The sequence below is a fragment of the Barbus barbus genome (genome assembly GCF_936440315.1).
Source record: "Barbus barbus genome assembly, chromosome: 45".
Lineage (NCBI taxonomy): Eukaryota > Metazoa > Chordata > Actinopteri > Cypriniformes > Cyprinidae > Barbus > Barbus barbus.
This window is the reverse complement of record NC_136723.1, coordinates 15,941,006-15,957,390: the sequence shown is the minus strand read 5'-3', so window position 1 is coordinate 15,957,390 and position 16,385 is coordinate 15,941,006. Positions and strand designations below refer to the sequence as shown.

At 35.3% G+C, this 16,385-nt stretch overlaps 2 protein-coding genes across 3 annotated transcripts in view; both read left to right on the top strand.

The window, feature by feature from the left end:
• Positions 1 to 4,345: 4,345 nt before the first annotated feature.
• Positions 4,346 to 6,569, top strand: LOC306864117 (transmembrane protein 230-like). 2 transcript variants are annotated; one of them, XM_079407835.1, is made up of 4 exons: positions 4,346 to 4,545; positions 4,828 to 5,022; positions 5,108 to 5,230; positions 5,303 to 6,569. In XM_079407835.1, the coding sequence occupies exons 2-4, from the start codon at positions 4,924 to 4,926 to the stop codon at positions 5,441 to 5,443; spliced, it is 363 nt and encodes a 120-aa protein (XP_079263961.1). In that variant the 5' UTR covers positions 4,346 to 4,545; positions 4,828 to 4,923; the 3' UTR covers positions 5,444 to 6,569. The 2 variants fall into 2 exon arrangements, with proteins under 2 accessions (XP_079263961.1, XP_079263960.1); XM_079407834.1 differs by having other exon boundaries at positions 4,394 to 4,617.
• A 1,228-nt stretch (positions 6,570 to 7,797) lies between these two features.
• The window catches only part of igsf9a (immunoglobulin superfamily, member 9a), a 32,200-nt gene continuing 23,612 nt past the window's right edge, over positions 7,798 to 16,385 (top strand). The window contains exons 1-3 of the mRNA XM_079407536.1: positions 7,798 to 8,104; positions 13,191 to 13,275; positions 13,419 to 13,613. Coding sequence (XP_079263662.1) covers positions 13,218 to 13,275; positions 13,419 to 13,613 — 253 coding nt within the window. The 5' untranslated portion in view covers positions 7,798 to 8,104; positions 13,191 to 13,217. The remainder of the gene's footprint in view (positions 8,105 to 13,190; positions 13,276 to 13,418; positions 13,614 to 16,385) is intronic.

Here is a 16,385-nt window from a genome sequence, read left to right as displayed (position 1 = left end):
ACATGGACATTTTTGTCCACTATGGACTTAAGTGTAACTTTTTTTTAAATTGTTGCACAAGGGTTAAAAAATACATTTTGTGTTACAATATACAATGCTATTCAAAAGTTTGGTGTCAGTACATTTTCTTTCTTTCTTTCTTTCTTTCTTTCTTTCTTTCTTTCTTTTTTTAAAGAAATTAATACGTTTATTCAGGAGGGATGTGTTAAATGAATAGTAAAGTCATAGTAAAGACTTATATTGTCAGAAAAGATTTCTATTTTGAACAAATGCTGCTCTTTTTAACTTTGTATTCATCAAAGAATCAAAGAAAAACGTATTAGATATTCCAAAAAAACAATATGAAGCAGCACAACAGTTTCAACACTCATAATAAATCAGCAAATTAGAATGATTTCTGAAGGATCATGTGACACTGACAACTGGAGTAATGATGTTGATTGCTGGAAAGTATATTAAAATAGGAAACCAGTTTTAGAAATTGCAAAGATTTCACAATATTACAGTTTTTTTCTGCATTTTTGATCAAATAAATAAATCATTGATGATCAGAAGAGACTCCCTTAAAAAAACATTAAAAATCTTACTGATCCAAAACTTTTGAGCGGCAGTGTGTGTGTGTGTGTGTGTGTGTATATATATATATATATATATATATATATATATATATATATATTAGGCCTCTCTCTCTCTCTCTATATATATATGCAAATTCTGATCACATGCACAGCTGTTTAATTCCAGTTGGCACCTCCAAAAGATGATGTCTGTTAAAGCGCCATAAAACATGTGTCGTCATACACACAGACTAATATAGGCTATATGCTGTATTATTAATGTATAAAATAAAATCACATCTGTGAGCCCAACTTTGAATAAGCAGATTTATTCACATTACAAAAATCATATTCAAGGTAGTTTACATTAAATGCAACACAGTAAGCACAGTATAAATAGCCTATGCATGTTGGTTTATCTTCTGATTTATATATATATTCATGGTATTGAGCTACTTTGGAATTTTTCATCATCTTTCAGTATAACTTTTACAATTTTTCAGATGCATTTGCAGGTGCAGCTTTTAAAAAAAAAATCAGATAGCCTAAAAAAAGTATTTCCACTGGAGTGAAATGCTCTCACTCAGCTAGAATAATATGGGGATTAAAAGATTTAAGAAACCGTGTAGACTGAGACATGACCGTTGAGATAACTTACCCCGTCAACACCAGTTGCCTGCTAGTTCTGTCCACAGATTAGACTGGTACACTAAACAGTAGCCTAATACAGTTTGAGCTAAACAAATTCATAGCCTAAAAATTCAAATCACAATTTTAAACGAACTCGAAATCAGGCAGTCACCGGTTCTTATAGCCGACCATCATAATCGCATGTCTCGTTCGCAATTATACTCATTCAATCAGTCAGACAAACAATGTGCGGGTGTCTTCTTCATTCCGACTAAATAGGTATCCTTCTCAAAATAAATTGCTCTTACCGTCATTCGGAGCAGCATCTGTAAAGGCGAATGAGTTTTATTTTCACTCGCTCGTGACCTTTGATAAAACCAATAACACGAGTCTATGAGGAATCTGATGAGATGCAACAGTATTTGTGCAAACATCTAGGCTACTTATTTCTACTCTCTCTCTCTCTCTCTCTCTCTCTCTCTCTCTCTCTCACACACACACACACACACACACACACACACATTCACTTACAGATTATAAAAAAAATGTTTAAAACATGAAGCAGGTTCTTAGAAATGTACTCATATCATGACGTTTTTCAAACGTCAAACTATATTTTATTTAACAAAAACAAACAAATATAAATGCATCATTCATTCATTCATTCATTCAAACAAAAAAATATACAGGCTACTAATTTCCACAAAATAGTAATGATGCTAAAAAATAAGTGCGTTAATACTTCGTTCACTTTTCAAAGATGAATATAGAATGTAATCATTACTTAAACAAAAATGTTTCAAAGATAGTGTATAAATAGGCATATTAAAATTGTATATTTTAATGTGACGCATTAAATATAGACATATTAAACATATATTTTATGGAAATTTGCCTTACATTTTTAAGCAATAATAATGAATTATTTTCAAACTAGTTTTGACAACATTCTTTTTTTCAAGAATTTGAGACTTCAGCTTAAACATGTCTTTTCTTGCAATTACACAACAGTTTGACTGAAGTGAATTTTAATTAAGAATGTTTTCAAGTTTTTACTTTAGCCATTGTCAGTATTAATTACATTTTTTATGTATTTGAGTAACAATATATCTGAACTAAAAAAAAAAAAAAAAAAAAGAGAAAGAAAACGTCATGCCATTGATCCATGTGCATTTTAAAACTTGAGTGCTTTTTTGGGCCTCTTAGGACTTAGGTCTTTGGTTTGATATGAAACCTTCTGAGCACAATTTGTTTCTGCATGAACAGTCAGCGGAGAACGGTGTAATTCATCAGCACTGATCATTGATGTCCCTGAAGGTCAGCTTTGGTAATGAAAGTGAATGTCACGGCCAAAGAAAATAAATGATTTATGTGTGACTTTATGAAACGGCATGTCCACCTGTGGCTGTGAATGTCGCTTTGTATTCTCTAACTGTCCATTGCTTTCTCTCGAAGATCCATCATCATGATTTGTTTCATAATTCTTTCCACAATAATACATGCCCTCAATATGACCAGAATTAGAAAGGTTATGTGCCTCACTGCATGGGAACATAAATTAGGTGTCATGCCATTTCTGTAAGACTTTCTTTGAGAGTTGGCGGCTCACCTCCATCATGGAACGCTTATTCATGCAAGACCATGTGACCATGATCTTTTGTGTCCTTAAATCAAGGATGAACACTGTTTATCTATTGTTTGTTTTCTTCCTCGTGTTCTTCATATTTCTCCTTGCCGTGCTTGATGCAGAACTTTATGCAGAAGTTTAATGCAAGCATGACTGATTGCTTGCACTGACTTTGAATGCATTGGAATCCATCGCCTCTCTTGTTGTCACTTTAAATATTTAAGCTATTGAAACACTTGCCTCAAAGCTGCAGTCTCAAGACGTGCCACGAATGTTAAGGGTCCTTCATTGTTTAGTTGTAGGGTTACTCTGGAAGCAAGCCAACGTCAGCAGTTGCACAAACCATAAAGAATATAGAGGAAGGAATGAATCCTTCGCTTAGACGCTAACAAACAACAGATCTGGCGAATGATGTTTAGCACCTGAAAAGTGCCTTAGCCTGTAGAAAACACATTCAGTCCAATGGATCCATTACAGAATATTAGAATAAGCAAACATAACAATACATTGTCATAGTGTTTATATTATTAATATAATGAAATATGAGTTTCTGCCAATACATCATCAACACACCCACAGCCAGTTTAAGTGTGTATAATGAAATTATTTAGTGATTTTATTTGGGGAAAATATATGTCACAAGCAATTTCTGATTAATGTTTTTTTCTCCATAATTCTTCCAGGCTTCTTACTTGAACCCACATTTAAAAAAAGCAAATTCCACCCCCCGTGAAAATGAATGGTGCTCAGGTTACAAAACCACTGTCCAAAGCATTTCAGAAGCTGTTTATTAAATTTAAAAATAATCAATATTACCAAACACCATATTTGAAGTTCATCAGGAAATTATTGGAAGAGTTTAAAGTGCTTTAATGGAGAAAACAATGGTAGGCTACTGTCTCTCAGAGCACAGAGAGTCTTGCTGAACTCGCTAAACTCATTCTGCTCTAAACCAACATGTAAAGTGAAAATATTTAGGGTAAGCTGTGACTATAACTGGTCTGGTAGGCCTCATTTAGTGTAAGAGCTGGTGTTTATCATATTCATTTCACACTGAATCTGCATCTGATGAGCAGTGTGAGGCAACAGCCTTTCCACACACACCTGTTACATTTTATTTATTCAATTTATTTAAATGTGTTTTAAATTATTATTATTATTAGGCTATTATCATTATCATCATTGTTTTTTTTAGGCTATTATCAGTCTAATCTAGTATCGAGATCCATGACAAAAGCAGGTTAATTGTCATAAATAAGTAATTTTTTAACGTCTTTGATTATTCTGTTTTATTTGTCTTTGAAGTATTTTTAACCGGCAAAAATGCCTCTGGCACATGTTTATTAGCTAATTGTAGCCTAATTATTGTTTATTTTACTAATGTATTTTTTTTATCGATTTCATGAGTCATTCTTTAATGTCTTGAGCAAAAACCGTCATTTATTTATATATATTTACTCCTTAAAATTATATCTTCCATTTACATAAAAAAACGAGTTGTTATTGGCTGGCGCGGTTTCTTCTTTCCTGCGCGCGCAGGTTGGAATGGGAATAAGGAAGTAAACAATGTCCACACAAGGATGAGAACTGAGCAGTGTTTTCAAGGGAAAGAAAGCATAGTGGTGCTGTGGAAGTAGCCGTTAAAAATCAACCCCGTCGGGTTAGATTACCCTGCGTTTCTGGTTATATTGTCATTTAGTGAAAGAATATATACTTAAAAGGGACGAGCTGGTGAGTATAGGAACGCTTCTATAAACTCACCAACTATAAAGCAGAAACAGTCGGAAACAACTTGAGTCTTGAGTGCGTTATCTAATTATATAATTGCTGCTATTAAAGCATTACCTGTCTTAGGATGTTATCAAATGACTGTATTTGGACTTCTATGTGGACTGGTATTTTGACAGTAAACACGACGGTCTGAAAGTGATAGAAGACAACATGAGTTTTGCTGCACTAGTTGTGACGCATGCACTGTATTTTAAATGATTATAAACTTTCTCTGGTTTCCAGAATAAACCACATCAAAAGTGGATGCACTCTCAGATACTCACGGTGTAGTTTGCTACTTTTCATCATCTTCAAGTGCCAATAAGTCTGAACATCATCATGATGGCAAGTCGAAACAACACAGCCATTGCTGCTCCAAATAATAAGGTGAAATACTCCAGGCTGACAGATAGTGATGAAGGCTACATTGATCTACAGGTGAGAAACACTGATGCAGAAAAATATTTCAATTGTGTTTTATATGTATTGTTTGTAGCGTAAATGAATAAACACTGTTTTATAGTTCAAGAAAACACCACCTAAAGTACCCTACAAGGCTATTGCTCTGGCAACGTTCCTATTTCTGGTTGGCTCTGTATTGATTGTTGTTGGATCCCTTCTTTTGGCAGGATACATTGACGTTATGGTGAGTAAACAGATCTGCAGGATTGTAAATATCTGTCAGTATGTTAGACAGTAATGTATGGTTTTGTTGTAGTACCCAGATCGCACGATTCCAGTTCTCATCATCGGCATACTGATCTTTCTTCCTGGATTCTATCATCTGCGGATTGCTTATTATGCTTCCAAGGGTTACCGTGGTTATTCTTACGATGACATCCCAGACTTTGATGACTAAACAGATCTGGTCATAATGAATGCTGTTACTTTTATGTGTTTTCTGCAGATGTTGCATGATTTTCCTTTTAGACTTTCATTCTGTCGGAGAGAAACTGTGGCACACTGTGCTTTACTGAGCTATCTTTATTTTACCAAAAGAAAACAGAAGTGCAATATTAAGCAAAATAGAGTATTTATTTAGCTAAATACATTAAAGGCCAACAAGAAATATGCTGATATTTTCGTAGCTTTTATATAACTTGAAAAAGTATTGTTTTAGAAGCTAGAAAATGTATTTATCTGTAATGAAGCATGTTATTTACTATACACTATCTGTCAAATGCTTGGACACAAATTTGTATGCCAAAGATGAAAATAATATACATTTTCTTATTATAATTTTTTTTTTTTTTTTATAAACAACTGGATGAATTAGTGTAGAAAGTGAATAAAAGTAGCCAAAAAAGTAGTAAATGTTCAAGTGAACTTAAAGTATCCCAGGATGCACCTCATGAAGTCCTGAGTATCTGCATTATTTTCCCGTAAGAGCGTTTACTGCAGTTTGTTATTCCTCTCATTATTTCCCTATACAGCGACTAACAAACCAAAAACGGCTTACCTCCACACTGAAAATTAAGCTGGATACAGAGCTAGAATCTAGGCAAAGGGTGGTTACATTTATGATATTTATGTTGTTTCCCTTTTTTGCTTACTACATTTCCTCAAATACTTTTATTTGTGGTCCCATACTATGTTATTTTGTCATTTTAATGACCTTACCATGATTTTGAAGTGTCGAAAATAGTAATAATTTGACCAAGCAGATGTGTCCAAACTTTTGATTGGTGGTTTAGTTGCTATGCAGTATTGTTTTTGTGGAATAAACTGGTTTTATTCATTTTATTGAAAGTGTTTGAAGGAAGTATTAATGTTTGCCGCCTTGTGCTGCTTAGTTTTGAGGGAACAAAAAGTTATATTTTGAGATCCACTGAAGGATATGAGAAGTAAAAATGTTTTGATAGTTTTTGATATCTATGCATAGAGTGCTTCTATTGTCTTCATTTGTAAGTCGCTTTGGATGAAAGTGTCTACTAAATGTACATTTAAATATTGATATGCTTTATTTCTTTTAAGTGAAGCAGACGAAGGGTTTATATATATATATATATATATATATATATATATATATATATAAAATATTTATCGAATACCTGGATGATTTACTACTACATTTGTCAAAATGTGAAGTAGGCTGTACAACAGAACTGGGTCTCCAATAAACAAGGCACTGCACTTGACCTTCAGATTTCAGTGTTATTGAACCAGAGGTAATATCAGCCTTCATATTTTTCTTTTCAGTGTATCCTTTTCGACTCGTTACAGTTTTTATTACTAACTTTAAAACTAGATATAGTTTGCAGAATTAATCATGCAACATAATTAGGGCAACATAGCATACAGCTGTTTAGAACGTTTATCAGTGCATACTTGTTTCTCATAGTATTATAAAGTATATTCTGTGAAATACCCAGCAGGGTAGTGTACTTTTCCAAATGCGACAGCCAAAGACGCCCCCTGTCTTGAAGAGAAAACACAGGAACCTCACTGCCCTCTAGTGGGCAGTAATTGAAATTGTTTGACCCACTATAGCAAGTGATCTGCCACCGCTAGGGGGCTCACAAACTGCTGTTTGAGCCCATAAATAAGACACTATAAAGTCAAGCCAAACTTTGAAGACTCTACAGTATAGTAGCCTAATTTATAGAAGGCTTATAACAATTAATGATTAGGTTACTATTATTATTAACCGTGATGATAAATAATATTAGTAATGATCATTATTGTTCAGAAGAAGACAAAGTTGGTCTTGGATTATGATCCTATATGCATTTCATTGCAGTTAAAGCATAGTAATAGATTGTATTGTAGAATACAACACTTAAATACTATGGCTTAGCTGCACTGAAATGCATGGCAACACCCATAACTTTCACTTAAGCTATCATTATCCACTTCAAATTCTGCCAGCTCTTATCATGAGTCGTCATATATCACTAGTTTACTGGGGTTTTGCGGTCTCGAGTGATTTCCGTGTGCCCAGATGACAAACAAGTTTAGAATCTTGAGCGAAGTACAACATCAGACACACCTCTGCTGTTTAGTATGAGGTCAAACACACTATGCTGTAAAAATGTAGGGCTGATGAAAACGTTTTTCTGTATTAAATGTCGGCTTTCTTGCGACCGGTGAAACATGCAACATTTTAGTGTAACTTTGTTATTAGAACCGATTCTTTCTTTAGACGTGACAGCTGATTATGTGTAAATGTGTGCGCTGGTCCGGTCCAGAGCGCATGCGCGGCAGTGTTTGCATGAGTTCGGTGAAACAGCAGCGGGAGGAGTGAGTGAACTCAACGCGAGAGGTGCGCTGATGCGCGAGCTCAAACCTTCCATAGAGACAAAGTTTATGCGATTCGTTTTCCTCACTACATTCATAGAAACAAGAGAAAAACGAAACATCACTGGCAAAATGTTTGAAGTTGTCCTCGAGAATTGATTGGAATTAACGCTGAGAGAGTATAAATAAATTCTTACTTTTGGAATAATTCTCATCGTGGTATTTTTCCGTTTTCAACGCAAAACAGCGCTGCTTACCACAGCTGATAGATGAAGTGACACAGGTGAGTATAAACAATAGTTTACTCCGACCTACAAATTCTGTTCTTTAAGATAGACTAGGTTGGAAAGAAGGAACATTTAGATTAAAAATATAATGTGTAATTTTTGTGTATTCCTAAAACCGAATGAACGGTAATTACAACACTATTTAATTCAGAGTAGGCTAAGTTTAAATTGTTTGTAGGCTACTTAAGCGCAGGGTATCTACCTACCTACCTACCTAGCTGTCTATCTGTCTGTGGGTCTGTCTGTCTGTCTGTTTTTATATTATAACACACAGGATCATGTTCATTTGCCAAAGTTAAGAACTATATTGTAAGCAACAATTATATGCTCAAATTTGGCTCTATTGATACATAGCAGATTATGGTAATTGTTTTGTAGTTGCCTGTTTGTTTGAGAAGTGGGGGATTTATCTAGCATTTAACTGTCAGTGGCAGTTCAGCGAGGACAGATTAAAGGGTTTTAATTGCACCTGCAAGGGGTCCAAGTGGATTTGTGGGGGCAGATCAAGCAGAATTTCCAGCATTTACCCAACAGAGGCTTGCAGGATGTTGCAGATCAATTTCTGACCTGTTCATACAACATAGGGTGAATTCAGGCTGATGGTTGATTTGCGACACTTTTTACCAGTTATTTCAATGGAAACAAATTCCCATTCAACCTGAATTCATTCCTGGATTTGGACATTTAATCTTTTTATTTATTTTTTTCTCTCTCAGGTTAGGTAACTCTTATTGTATTGCCATTATTGAAGTTCATTAAGTGTTCATTGATCTAACTTCCCTAATTGAGTGCAAACAATCCTTATTGAGTGTAAACAATGGATTTTCCTTTTGGTCAAATGTTAGCCCAGTGTGACTCACGTGTAGATCCTGAGTCAGTCGCATGCGTAATGTAGTCAAATTCACAGTACACCACAGTGAATGTAGGGACATCGCTCTTATTTCCTGTGATATTAATCTGTCACTTTTTCCAGGCTCACTGCAGCCAGATTATCCTGGATTACACTGGGTGTCTGTGTCTGATCCCAGCTATCATGAATCAGTGAGCATTCATGCACAGAACCATGCAATGTATGGATTATGATGCTTGCATATGCAATGGTGTTAAATCATTATCAGTGGATAATCTGTGATCAACACAATCGTGGACATGGCACTTTCTCTCCTCACCAAATGTCTGATGACGTTTTTTGAGGGTTTGACACCTTTGAATTTGTACGTGTTTATTTCTGTCACTGTTAGTTTTGTTTGTGTTTGCACCACTGTAGGAATTTGCATGTTGGTGAGGACTGACCAATTCATGGCCACCTTTTGGGTTGACTGAAATATTTTTCCTTATACAAACAGTGATCTCATTCCTTTCGTTTTTTTTTTAGTTTAACAGGTTTATAATGAACTTAAGCAATCCACCTATAGCAGTTAAATCTCTATTATCATTCTAAAATGTGTTTGGATGCTTTTTTAAGTGCACATCTGGCTGCATCATCCGTTGAGTTCATAAAAGCTTTGTAAAATAAGGAAAGTGGGTTAATATTTCGGATCTCTACAAATCAATGGTTAGTCCATTTGGCTGATTAAATCCGTTAGCTCCGGTGTAACTGCGATCACGTCAGCAGGGAATCTGCTCTGAGCCTCAGAGTTTCAGGTCCAGCTGCTGCAGATGATCTGTTTATTTGCTCTAGTGAACAAATGCATTTGTAAAGTAGGACTTGCTTTCACAGTATGATGTGACTACTGTTTTAAAAGCTTTTGAAGAGTAAATAGTTGCAGGTTGCTAGTGTGATGTTTTTATTTTATTTTTTCTTTTATCCTTTACAATGTTTTCTGTGCTTCTTTGAAGCTCAGGTTAGTTTATTGCTTTGCCACATCTCAGAGGTGCACAGTCATGTGAGGTTTTCTTTACATCATTTAAATTTAATCCCATAATACATAAATATCCCTTAGAATCTCATTTTACTTTTACGAAATGAAATAGGATATTCAATGACACAATATTACAAAGTGGGTATTTAAACATTTAAAGTGGATTTTCTGCAGTGAAGATTTTTGGTTGCAAATTAGCATCATCTTGGTTCCCTCTACAAAAAACAAACAAAAAAAGAAAAACAGGATTTGTTTTCCATTATGCTTTTTGGATCTTTCACCATGAAAATCTTCAAAAATTAAGATTTTCCTTTTTTTTTACATTTTAAAGCCTAAATACAATTACCAGAGGTAAAAAGCGAAATATTGGCTATAAACAAACTACATCACGGTCACATGACTTCACTGCCACCTTCACTAAGCTTCCCACGTCTTTCAGTCTTTATTTAAAAAAAAAATCCCTGAAAGTTTACGTTTTTTGAAAGAGTGTGATTAAAAACACAGTGAGGCTGTGACAGTAACTAGTAGATGAGATTTCATGATGAAACCCATTTAAAAAACCCATTAACTTGGTGGAACCAGAAGTGCTAAAATACTAACTTGTTTCTGGGTTTTGGCCTACAAAAATACATCATCCCCTCAGTCTGTAGCAGATTTTGCTTGAACAATTGCTAAATGTGTGGCCTAAGTGACATCAGCAGAAAAAGAAAGTGGGAAGCACAAGTTATTGCATGTTTACAATCGCAATTAGCAAAACAAGAGTTACAAAAGATAATAGCGTATTTTGAAAAAATGTTTTAGAGTCAAGTTTGATTTCTTGTTGACTTTATCTGATACATTAGAACATGTTTACAGCCCAGGTTGATTAAACAACATTTCTGAGTTGCATTGTCATCCTTTTTTACTTGAATGCAGAATAGGTCCTCCTTTTGCATTAAGCTCAAGCTTGTAATGAATGGTCTATATTTAGCTTTCATGCTCGAATTGGCCCAGTTCCATCTCATCACAACCAGATTTATGGACTGAGAGAAATTTGTGACACAAGTTCAGCCTGTCCTTTGTAAACCCAAGAATTAATGGACGACCAAATTGAACTCTTTCAGTGCCTTGAATTAGCATATCCTACAATATGGTCGCAGTTTGGTGTCATTTGAAGACAGAAAATGGTATAATTCAACGTTTGCTCCCCGGTTAGATGATATTTATAATGATCGAGTGCTGTAACCCTTGCCCTCGAAGGTTAAGAAATTGGATTTACTGCTGCTTATTGAAACTACAACAGTAAATCAAAAAGACAGCCTTTGTGTGCTTAGTAATTTATGTAGGACTTTGGTCTAGCTGGAATGGTGTTAAGATATTGCTAACATTCCCATTAAGATTGAAAACATTATTTCTCAGTATTTTGTGAATGTTTAAAATGACCATTTTTATCTTAGAACTTTATAGCCTAGAAAAGGGAATGTTTCATTTTTATCATTTTGCAAATATTTTGGCAATGTTACTTTTGAACGTTCTCTAAATATTTTGAAACAAGTAGTACATATCAACAAGAATGCTAGTCAAAAAACGTACCATGAATGATGTAACATTTTGAGAATGCTATTAAATTCTACATAACTGTTCTATTAACATTACGGGTGGAAAGTTTTTTTTCACAATTTTGGGAAAACCTTGCTAGAACAATAGCTTAAGTTGTGGGAAGCCACATCGAACAGTAACAAAGCACTTACCTACCAGCTTTTGTCAGAGAAAAACAGGTTTATCAGCATCCCATAGAGCTGATGCATTGCATTTGTACAAAATTCTACTTAATTACTCAAGTTCTCATGATTTTGTATCACATGTTCTCTGAATGGCTGAGTAGATGTTAACAAAGTAAACAGAATGGTAGCCGAGTGTGCGGTGAGAAACGTGTGACCTGTGGGATTGTCCTGGGACCCCTATCAGGAGCCTTTAAGAATGGTTCTCCCTCACTGCGCGGGGGATAATGAGCAGGCGTTTGCATTGTGCACTGGTGCATAGCGCAAGGCTCACAGTGAGCTGAGTGGAGTGCTAGCTTTACCCTTTGCACAAGTCAGACGCTTTAGTATTTCCAGCGGCACCCAACAGACCTATTGCTTCTTGATGTGTTAATTATTTACTGGAGACATGCAGTGTTTGACTGATGACTCAGTGATATTCCGGCACTCGTTGAGGGCATATTTGCAATGGTCTCACAACTTCCTGTCTACCCACATGGCCATTATTGATGGTATTCACACTTGTAAAGTCATCATTACACAGGTTAAGTAGATCGGTATCTATATATGTGTAGCTAATATGACATGTCAAGAAGTGACACCAGTGTTCTAAACAGTGTTGGGGAATGTTACTTTTACAAGTAATGCCTTATGATATAGTAATTATCAATAAATTGTAACTAATTGCATTACTTCGTTACTTTTTTATGGAACACGAACATAAGCGGCTGATTTTAGCACAACCATTTTTTGTTGTTGTTTAAAGAGATTAATTATAGCCTACGTTGCTCAAAAACTTGTAGGTTATAAAGTTCTAATAAAATGTTTTGATGGCAAGCTCGATGTTTCCTTGTTTATATCTTAATAAAATATTTGAGCCTATATTGATTCTCTTACAGTTTTTAAAGGTTCCTATAGTATAGTAAATAGGTGTCTGTGATCCTATATAAATAACACACTTAATAGATATGGATATATAAATGAGATTTTAAAACAAAAGGCTTTTCAGTGGAATTAGATCATAATGTAAATGTTTAATTTTGCATAGGCCTTTGGTAGTTACAGTGTATTTAATCACATTTATAGCTGGGAAACTCAGTTTAACTGCCTTACACACTCAGGAGGATCCTCACATGAGTTTACGACATCACGTACTGGACTAGAGGTTTGACTCATTGCTTTTCAGTCAAACTCATTTTACAACTTTCCCTTCAACTGCGTTTAGGTTTATAGATGAATTAGTTCAGTTCACAAATGTTGTTGAGCTTACTGTGTATATAAAATACAATGCATACATAAGATGCCATAATCCTTCTGTGTGCTCTGAGATTACAGGAACAGGCAAAGCAAAGGAGGTGTGGACGTGCTTGTGACATACTATATGGTTTAGCTCATTTCCACAGGTCGCGTATAGCATAATGCTTTCTGTGGTTGAGGTTTGTTTGCCTGTCGTTTGATCTTGTATGTTTGATGTTCTTCAGGTATGTGAATCTGTATGAATACCCATCATGCTACTGAAGAACCTTCCTCTGTTGGAAGTCATTGTTGCAGTACTCTCCATATTCAGTGAGTATTATAAAGTTACTAGGCCTACTTTACAACGGATATACACAGTAACCTTCTTCTCTTTATTAGTCACTAGTTTAAATATATATGTATAGTTTTTATTGATATTTACAAGATTTCCATATATTGTCTCATAATCTTAGATAACTCAAGTGCAGCTGAAGTTCACATCCGTGCCAAAAAAGGGGACACTGCAGTGTTGACATGCAGTCTTCCAGCCCTGGATGAGGGCAGCTCTGCTCCTCAGCACGTCATAGAGTGGGTGCGTCAGGGCTATGACATCCCCATCCTCATCCAGTTTGGAGTGCATGATCCCAGAGTGCATCCCAACTATGACGGTGAGTGCCTCAACGCTGAGAGCTTTTACAGGGGTCAGCAACCTCAGGCACATGAAGGGTTGGAATCTTGTTAAATAATAATAATTAAAAAAAAACTTAAAAACAGAAAAAAAGTATTACATTTAAATAAAAAAGTAAAATTTGGAATAAAAATTATGAATGGATAATAAATAACATTTTTTTTTTGTTTTTTCAAATCTGTTACCATGCATTAAATTTAAAATCTATCAAATTAAAATAAAAAATTACATTTGGAATAAAAATATGAATGGATAATAAATAACAGTGTTAAAATTTTCACAACATGTTACCAGGTATTACCATGCATCAAAAATAATATGCATCAAATTGAAATAAAAGATAAATTTGGAATACAATTATGAATTAATCATAAATAACAAGGTCGCAGATTTGTTGTTCAAACCTGTAAGACCTTCATTCATCTTTGGAACACAAATTAAAATATTTTATGATGAAATCCGAGAGCTTTCTGACCCTGCATAGATAGCAATGCAACTGACACATTCAAGGTCCTGAAACGTAGTAAGGATATCGCTAAAATAGCTCATGTCCAACCATAATTTTATGAAGCTTCGAGAATACTTTTTGTGTGCAAAGAAAGCATAAATAATGACTTAATTCAACAATTTATTCTCTTCCAGTCAGTCTCCACCGCCATTCACGAGTGTTCCACATTGCATGCGTGTGATGCTGCTAACGCAGGAGCCGGTGTTCTGAAGTAGAACCCGGATGCGCTGCAGCTTGTTTTGCTGGTACTCTCGTGGTACTCTCGTGAACGCATGATGAAGTCTGACACGGAAGAGAAGAAATTGTTGAATAAAGTTGTTATTTTTGTTTTCTTTGCACACAAAAATTATTCTCATAGCTTCATAACATTAAGGTTGAACCACTGATGTCTCGACTATTTTAACGATGTCCTTACTACCTTTCTGGGCCTTAACGTGGTAGTTGCTTTGCTGTCAGTGCAGAGTCAGAAAGCTCTCGGATTTCATCAGAAATATCTTAATTTGTGTTCTGAATATGAACGAAGGACTTACAGATTTGGAACGACATGAGGGTGAGTAATTAATAACCTAATAGTCATTTTTGGGTGAACTATACATTTAAATGTCTATACTGTTACCTCTAAATATGGACCGGTATGGCACTTTTCGAAAAGCTTGCCAACCATGGACTGCCGTGTTGTAAACCACATCCTACTATGGACAATGGAGTTTCTCTCACCTCTTTCGAAATTCGTTCTCCTGAGTGCCACTTCGGTCATAGCGTGTCTCAGGTTACAGTAACTCTGCTCTTTTGTGTGCTGTGGGACCTGCTAGTTTCTCCTCCTCTCATTGCTGAAGTCCCTATTGTGTCTTTGGGAGCTGGAATACAAAGGGTGTCTATAGGGAAAAGAGTCTTTCAAAAGGCAGAATATATCCCCCCCGTTTTTAAAAAATCAGTGGCTCTAATACAGAAAGAAACAGGCTGTCTTTGCAACACTGCAAGTTTTCTGTGCTTGGATGAGTCTCACCTTCCAGGCAGTGAGCGGGCGACAGGTTCAGCCCTGCAGTTTATGCATGAGCGCAGTGCGTCCCTGTGCAATTAAACAAATTCTCAAAGACACAACTGCATCTGTTCATTGCGATGTTGCCCGGGCAATGGAATGCAAACCTATTGAGCATCAGCAATAACTAAGTTAACTTATAGCATGGTTCATAGCCAAATTAATTTTCTCATGCACCAAGCAATGGTCTATGTGGTAATCAGTGTGGGGTGTAACTAATTACTAAGTAATTAGTTACTGTAATTTAATGACTTTTCTCTTGAAAAAGTAAAGTAAGGGATTACTCTTATTTTTTCTGTAATTTAATTACAGTTACTTCTTATGTAATTAAACTTAATACTGTGTATAGACTGTACACTGTTTATACACAATACAATATTGGATTTAACATCAAAATTTAAAGTCTAACCTTAAAATGCATGCTTTTTATGTGCCCTTCTCACTTTAAATACTTTGGTGAGTTAATAAGAATATTCGTAACAGTTTTGTGTCCAATTCCCACTATTAACTTGTTGGTTATTAGCATGAATATTACTGGGATATTGGCTGTTTATTATTACTTAAAAATCACATATTAATGTCTTATTTTGTGAGACCGTATTCTAAATCCTTGATCCTACCCAATTCTTAAACTTAACAACTACTTTACTAAGTATTAATAAGCAGTAATTAGGAGTATATTGAGGCAAAAGTCATAGTTAATAATTAATTAATAGTGAGAATTGGACCCTAATCTTGTCAGTCCTCTGTCGTGTGTGTCATGTGTTCCTGCCTCTTGTGTCCGTATTTGGTTTGTTTCCTGTCCTCATCTAGTGTGATTATTAGTTAATTCTTGTCCAGCTGTGTTTGTCTCGTTATCTATGATTTACCTGTGTATTTAGTGTCCTGTCTGTTCGTTTTCATTTCGTCTGGTCTACATGTTACTCCCCGGTGTTTCTGTCCATGTCAGCCATGCCTTGTCTTGCCCTGCCTTGATGTCTTCATTGAGTTTCATCCTCGTCTCCGTGTTCCTCGTTCCTCCCTGCTGTGTGCACTGTGACAAATCTAAAGTGTGACCAGAATAATTTATGTACTTACTTGAAAGAATTAAAAGAACCGTTTCATGGCTATCCTTGTATCATTAACTTGCCGAGGCTGTTATAGGATTTACAAAGTAATTAGTAATAAGTAATTAAATACTTTTTGGAGAGAGTAATCTGTACAGT

Bases quoted from the DNA above. Each gene is read 5' to 3' on its own strand.
- LOC306864117 (XM_079407835.1), top strand. From the start codon at position 4,924: ATGATGGCAAGTCGAAACAACACAGCCATTGCTGCTCCAAATAATAAG. The intron at 5,023-5,107 runs GTGAGAAACACT...ACTGTTTTATAG, and splicing joins AAGGCTACATTGATCTACAG to TTCAAGAAAACACCACCTAA. The intron at 5,231-5,302 runs GTGAGTAAACAG...GTTTTGTTGTAG, and splicing joins CAGGATACATTGACGTTATG to TACCCAGATCGCACGATTCC.